General features: G+C 44.9%; 1 protein-coding gene across 1 annotated transcript; it reads left to right on the forward strand.

Moving 5' to 3' along the window:
• The first annotated feature begins 1,404 nt into the window (after positions 1–1,404).
• Positions 1,405–5,999, forward strand: LOC144132320 (histone-lysine N-methyltransferase set-17-like). Its single transcript, XM_077664665.1, has 3 exons — positions 1,405–1,542; positions 2,854–3,100; positions 5,839–5,999. The coding sequence occupies exons 1-2, from the start codon at positions 1,405–1,407 to the stop codon at positions 3,034–3,036; spliced, it is 321 nt and encodes a 106-aa protein (XP_077520791.1). The 3' UTR covers positions 3,037–3,100; positions 5,839–5,999.
• The last annotated feature ends 446 nt before the right edge of the window (positions 6,000–6,445 follow it).

Here is a 6,445-nt window from a genome sequence, read left to right on the forward strand (position 1 = left end):
ACGGACGTTTACAATAGTTTTCTTGGAGTGATTTGACAGGTGCTGTCTATTTCTAAAAGGCTCAGTCGCGGCCCAGAATGAACTAACCAAGCAGTAAAGCACTGGCACCGTACGGCAGTTGGCGGCATTTGTTAAGCGAAGCATATATGTGGCCAAATTTAAATACGAGAGCATTATTGTTTACGGAAGCAGTGAAATCCACTGTAGATGTAAAAAAATTCGTTGATTGGTTGAGAGATGGTCACGCGACCTTATGACGTTATCGCAACGTGCCCACCGCGTTGTGAGCACAGCTATCTGCAGCTAGCAGTGCGAATATAGCGGTTGATGGACTGACAATTTCAAAGAAACAGACGCAAACCCGCGAAGAAGTTGCAGTATAAGCTTTCGGTTTACAGCTTCAAAGGTGGCCTTAGTGTCCCTAAAGTTTCATTCTTTCCCTATCCTAACTGGAAAAACTCTCTGTGTTTACCAAGTATAGCTCTCCTCGCAGAATTAGATAATGTTCTATTGCGGAATCATCCTCATTATGCTTGATTGCATGAAATTCAGCACTAACAAGAGCAGCAAAATGTTTTCTTTCGGCACCTTTAACGTGGTGAGAATCGGAAGATGGCTGTCGCGGTCGCCGCTTCCTCCTTTCCTCACGATAGGAAGAGTTTTTCTTAAGACACACAGTTGAACCTCGTTGTAACTAAGTTGCAGGGCTCGGTGGTTACTTCGTTATAGCCGTAGTTTCGTTATAGTCCGTGTTGACCGAAGTTCCAACTGGAATCGTTATATCCGTTGATTTGTTTAAACAGTTTCATTATAACGAGCTTCGACTGTATTTTGATTGCTCTTTCGGGATATGCACGATGTAAATCGGATCAATCTTGAACAAAAAAAGTCAAGTACATTTCAAAAGCATAGCGATACCTGCTTGAACTCATTACTCAGCCGAAAAGTTGATCACGTCATGTGCGTGCAAAATCATCCGCCGTATCATAGTGTTCGACCATTTATGTATTATATATTCTTAATCACCACTCCGTGTAAACGTTTTTATGCGTTTTTCGTGGGCACAAGCTTCGGCCGGTGCAGCTATCTGTACCACACTTCAGAAACGCCAACTTCACCCTTCTGGCGGGTTGCACGAGTCAACCCATTTCACGCGTACGTTTTTTTTCGGGGGGGGGGGGGGGGGGGGGGGCTACCGAACACTTAATCGCAAATTCGCGCCGGGAGGATGAGGACGACCGCGATTACGGCGCGAAACACTTCAATCCGTCTTTAACAGCCAGAGCTGTAAAATTTAACCTGTATGCTCAAGCCCCCACTTTGCCGTGGAGCGGCTGGTGAACACGGCGGAATAATATACGCAGGTGAAATCGGGAGACGCCAGTCTCGTCGGTAAGAGCATGCATGGCCTCGGGGAAGTCCACAGTCAAGGGTGCCCCGCTGGGAGTGTTCACGTTGAAGGCGCTGCCCAAGGGACTGCACTTCGGCCCGTATCACGGAGTCAAGGTGGACAGCATCGAAAATGGCGGCTGCACTTGGCCGGTGAGCTTGTCCGGCCAATGTGTAGAACACTAAGACTCAGGTTGTAAATGCTCTTATGGACAACGTTCTAAACACCTGGGCTATAACTGCACTACGCTGCTCGCATTGTTACTCTGTCCCGGACTTGCAAGTGCATTCGAGGTAAGTTTTTTTTTGGGACAATGCTGGAATACATTCCATTGTTGTGTGAGAGGGAAAGATTGCAGCGGATGATCACATTTGCAAACCGCATGTCGAGGATTCAACGAACATGCGGACTCTGCAACGTCATTGTATTATACTGAACAGCTGTACTGACAGGCCGCGTTATTATAACGCTAGAAGAAAAACAGAAAAAAAATGTACAACAATGTTCACATATATGGTTGTCAATGCCTCACATATTTTCCAAACTTCTTTCGCATGCAAGAAGGGAGACATAACCATGGGACATCGCTGAGTCACCAAATCCACCATTAGGGACCTTTTTATTTTCCTGCAAAAATTTCCCGAAATCTCAGGTATGGCTACCAGTGCACGCTAAACCATCCAGCTCACAGTACAAGAGTCGCACTCACAAGCCAAGCTGGAAGCTTTAGCGTAAGCTGAAGGCTAAGCTAAAAGGTTCCAAAAATTTATTCATTTGAAGAAGAATATTAATTACTCTTGAAATTAACTCCACTATCTTCTACAATCTGAATGCAGTTTCATTCATGCACTTTTAAGGAATGTGATATTGGTTGTTTTATATCGCTGACAATGCCACTATACGGACCTAAGTGTTTGGTAGCCCGGGCTGTCCTTTTTTTCCGCCAAATAAGCTGTAAGTAGACCATAATATCTTGTTCCATGGTGCTCTTTGGCTTCAGAAGCCCTTGCGCCATAAAAATTTTCGATCATCACCATCATCAGCATCATCGTTATCATTTTTTAGTTCCATATTTCCAAAATCTATCTGGCGGAGCCAGATGGCGCCAGGTACACGGCAGGCTGCGCGCGTATCTGCAGCATCCGGGCCAATCAGCGCGTGCTCGCAGGCGGTGGGCGAGCTTCTGGTACTTCGATAACGGTAACGGGGTACACGGTACGCTATCGGAGTCTCGATGGCCACAGAAACCGTCCGTTTAACAGCACTCTGTAACCTTATAGTGGATAGACTGGTAGGTTTGAGGGCCTTCGAAATGATTATTAGATCGAGGTATAAGATTAGAACACGGAATACTGGCCTGTTTCTGGACACTTGAAATTGCCGCCACGTTTTTTTTTGCGTCCGTTGTTTCACGTTAGTACGGTCGCTGAAAAATTACACTGTTGAACCGCTACATTCTGCAGGTGCGCCGATGTGAAGACTTCTTCGTGGTAGACGGCCACCCGCAAGAGCGCAACCACTGGATGAACGACGTGAACTACTCGCCCAGCAAGCGCAGACAAAACCTCGTGGCCTTGCTCGTGAACGGAGACATCTACTACCGCACAATAAGGAACGTCGGCCCCGAAGAAGAACTGCTGCTCTGATATTCAACGTCGTTCACCAAGACTTTGCTCGGGAACCCAAGAGGACGAGGGGCGTTGAAGGAAGGTGAGGAGAAGCTTATCCTGCACTCCTTAGCTGGTAGATAATAATCGGTTGATTGCGTATGCAAGCTGCGAACATGCCTGATTTATCATCATCATCATCAGCCTGACTAAACCAACCGCATGGCAAAGGCCTGTACCATGTCTCTCCAATTAACCCTATCCTTTACCAGCGGCGCTCACCCTATGCCTGCAAACTTCTTAGTCTCATCCGCCTACCTAACCTTCTGCTCTCCGCTGCTACGCTTGCCTTCTCTTGTAATCCACTCCGTTACCCATAATGACCAGCGGTTATATTGGCTTTGCATTACATGCCCTGCCCAAGCCCATTTCTTCCTATTGGTTTCGACTAAGATATCATTCACGCGCGTTTGTTGCCTCACCAACTTCACCCGCTTGCGGTCTCTTAATGTTATACCTACCATTTTTCTTTCCATGGCTCGCTGCATTGTCCTTAAGTTAAGCTGAAGCCTTTTCGTCAGCCTCCGCGTTTCTTCCCCGTAGGTGAGTACCGGTAAGATACAGCTGTTGTATACTTTTCTCTTGAGGGATATTGGTAAACAGCCATTCCTGGTCTTAAAGAACCTGCCATATGTGCTCCACCCCATACTTATCCTTCTAGTTATTTCCCTTTCATGATCCGAATTAGCTGTCAGTGGCTGTCCTAAGTAGATGTATTCTTTTTACCACTTCCAGCCCCTCGCTGCCCTTTGTGAACTGCTTTCTCGTACTAGACGGTTGAACATTACTTTGGTTTTCTGCATGTTAATTTTTAGGCGCAGCGTTCTGTTCTGCCTGTCTAACTCATTGATCATGATTTGCAGTTCACCTCCTGAGTGACTCAGCAAGGCAATATCATCAGCGAATCGCAGATTACTTAGGTATTCCCCATGAACCCTTATCCCCAACTATTCCCAATTCATGCCTCGCAATACCTCCTATAAACAGGTGGTGAATAACATTTGTGAGATCATGTCTGCTTGCCTGACGCCTGTGCTTATTGAAATTTTCTCGCTGACTTTGTAGAGGACTATGGTAGCTGTGCAGATGCTATATATTGCTTCCAGATTTTTTTTTATATCAGACTCTTCTACAATCTGATTCCGCAATGCATGTATGGCTGCTCAGATTTCCACTGAGTGAAACGCTTTCTCGTAATCAATGAAGGCTATATATATTTGTTGTTTATATTTTGCGAATTTTTCTATCACCTTATTAGTAGTGTGAATATGACCTATTGTGGAGTATCCGTTACGAAAGCCTGCCTGATCATTTGGTTAATTGAAGTAAATACCTTAGTAAATAACTTGTAGGCAGCGGAGATAAAGCTGATCGGCCTCTAATTTTTCAAGTCCTTGGCGTCTCCTTTCTTATGAATTAAGATAATATTTGCGTTCTTCCAAGATTCTGGTACGGTTGAGATCATTAGACATTGCGTATACAGAGTGGTTGGTTTTCTAGCACAATCTCCATTCCGTCTTTCAACAGATCTGCAGTGACGTGATCCTCACCAGTTTCTTTTCCCCTTTGCATTGCTCCCTAAGGTTTTCTTTGCTTCCTCTTTCGTTACTGGCGGGATGACGCATTGGTGCGGGCTACTGTATTTCTCATTAATGTTGTGATTACAATGGCTACTTTGTAGATTTGTGTAGAACTCTTCGGCTACTTTAACTATCTTATCCATGTTGCTGATGCCATTGTCATGCTTGTCTCTTAAAGCATACATCTGGTTTTTACCTATGCCTAATTTCCTCTTCAATGCGTTTGGGCTGCCTCTGTTCCTCAGAGCATTCTCGATTCTCTCCATATTAAATTTATTTATGTCGGCTGCTCCCCCTCTTGCGCTCATTTATTAACTTCGATAGCTCGGCTAGTTCTATTCTGCCGGTAGGCTATGAAGCCCTCATGCTTTGGCGTTCCTTAATTAGATTTTTTGTCTCCTGAGATAGCTTCCCGGTATCCTGTTGAACTGTCCGACCATCTACTTCTGCTGCACACTCCGTAATGACAGCTCTCAGAATATCGTTCACTGTATGTACATAAAGATCGTCTTCCTCAGTTAAAGGTGAATGTCTATTCGGCAGCGATATCCTGAATTCGTTTATTTCCCCTCTTACTGCTAACTCGTTAATGGACTTTCTTTCCACTAGCTTCCTCCGTTTCCTCCTCAAGTCTAAGCTAATTAGATTATGGCTGCTTATGAACACTCTGAATGTCTGCAGGGACGGCGGACCTTTCTGTGCAAGGGCATCTGAGCGAAAGTTGAAGGAACAGTGACGCATTGCCTAATAAGCAGGGAGATTATACTGTGGATAAAAGAGAATGTGTGCTTGCTTTTTATGTATATATCCTTAGTGCATGAAAAGGACCTCAGCATTGGAGAGAACTCCTCTTTTGATGTTTGTGTACCGATGCGAAGCTGGTCGATAGCGCTTCCAGAAAAGGCACTGTCTTTTTTATATTTAATAGTTATATTACGTATTCACTTACCTGTGCGGGTTATTAGCATCTCGCAGCCTTTGAATCGCGAATAGGCAAAATGTTTAATATGGTGTACTATTCGACTGCTATCTTAAGGAGACTACCATGCACGGAATTGATACTAAGGAACTTATGTGGAAAAGTACTGCTGCTGGCCTTTTCCTCTCTGCCATGGTACACATTAAGGACACTGAATTCTCTGGCCAGTTCTTCACTGTAAATATGCTCATTCGCTCCTCCCACTGCTCGGTTCTTTTTCAGGGGACGTCAGTATCCTTCTCTTGCACAGCCTGCTCCTCGCCTGTGAGAAGTGCGGCGACCTCTTCACTGCGCAGTACAACAAGGAAATGCACACGCGGAGGAAACACTGACATAGCACGCAGGGAATCCGTCACGGCACGCATTGCACCGACACGAGCAGCCGCAAGTAGGTCTTAAACCGTTTTATGGCCCCTTTTCTTGCTTTACGCCATCGTGCCTAGTTAACTGGTGAAATAGCCTTTCTGCTGAAGGGCCACCTTTTCAAGCCGTAAATATTATAAAAAACACAAATCGTGAAATAAATGTAAAATATACACAATGAATGCTCGAATTCCCCGAGTTTCGCACACCGCACAACACAGTCAACAGCATGACTAGTAGCAGTAGCGCACTCGAAACTGTCCCTTCGCGATTGTTGTGAGCGCTTTATGTTCGTTTGCCAGCAAGAAACGCTGCGCGCTTTTTTCTAAAATAACAGACCAAATAACAGAATAAATTACAGACCAAACGAGCCTGACAGTCGCACTGATTGCGTTCGTTGTATCCAAAGTTCGTAGTAAGTGAACATATATTATTACATCCAAGTTATAAAATCAGAAAAACAATA

Source organism: Amblyomma americanum, chromosome 1 (genome assembly GCF_052857255.1).
Source record: "Amblyomma americanum isolate KBUSLIRL-KWMA chromosome 1, ASM5285725v1, whole genome shotgun sequence".
Taxonomy (NCBI): domain Eukaryota; kingdom Metazoa; phylum Arthropoda; class Arachnida; order Ixodida; family Ixodidae; genus Amblyomma; species Amblyomma americanum.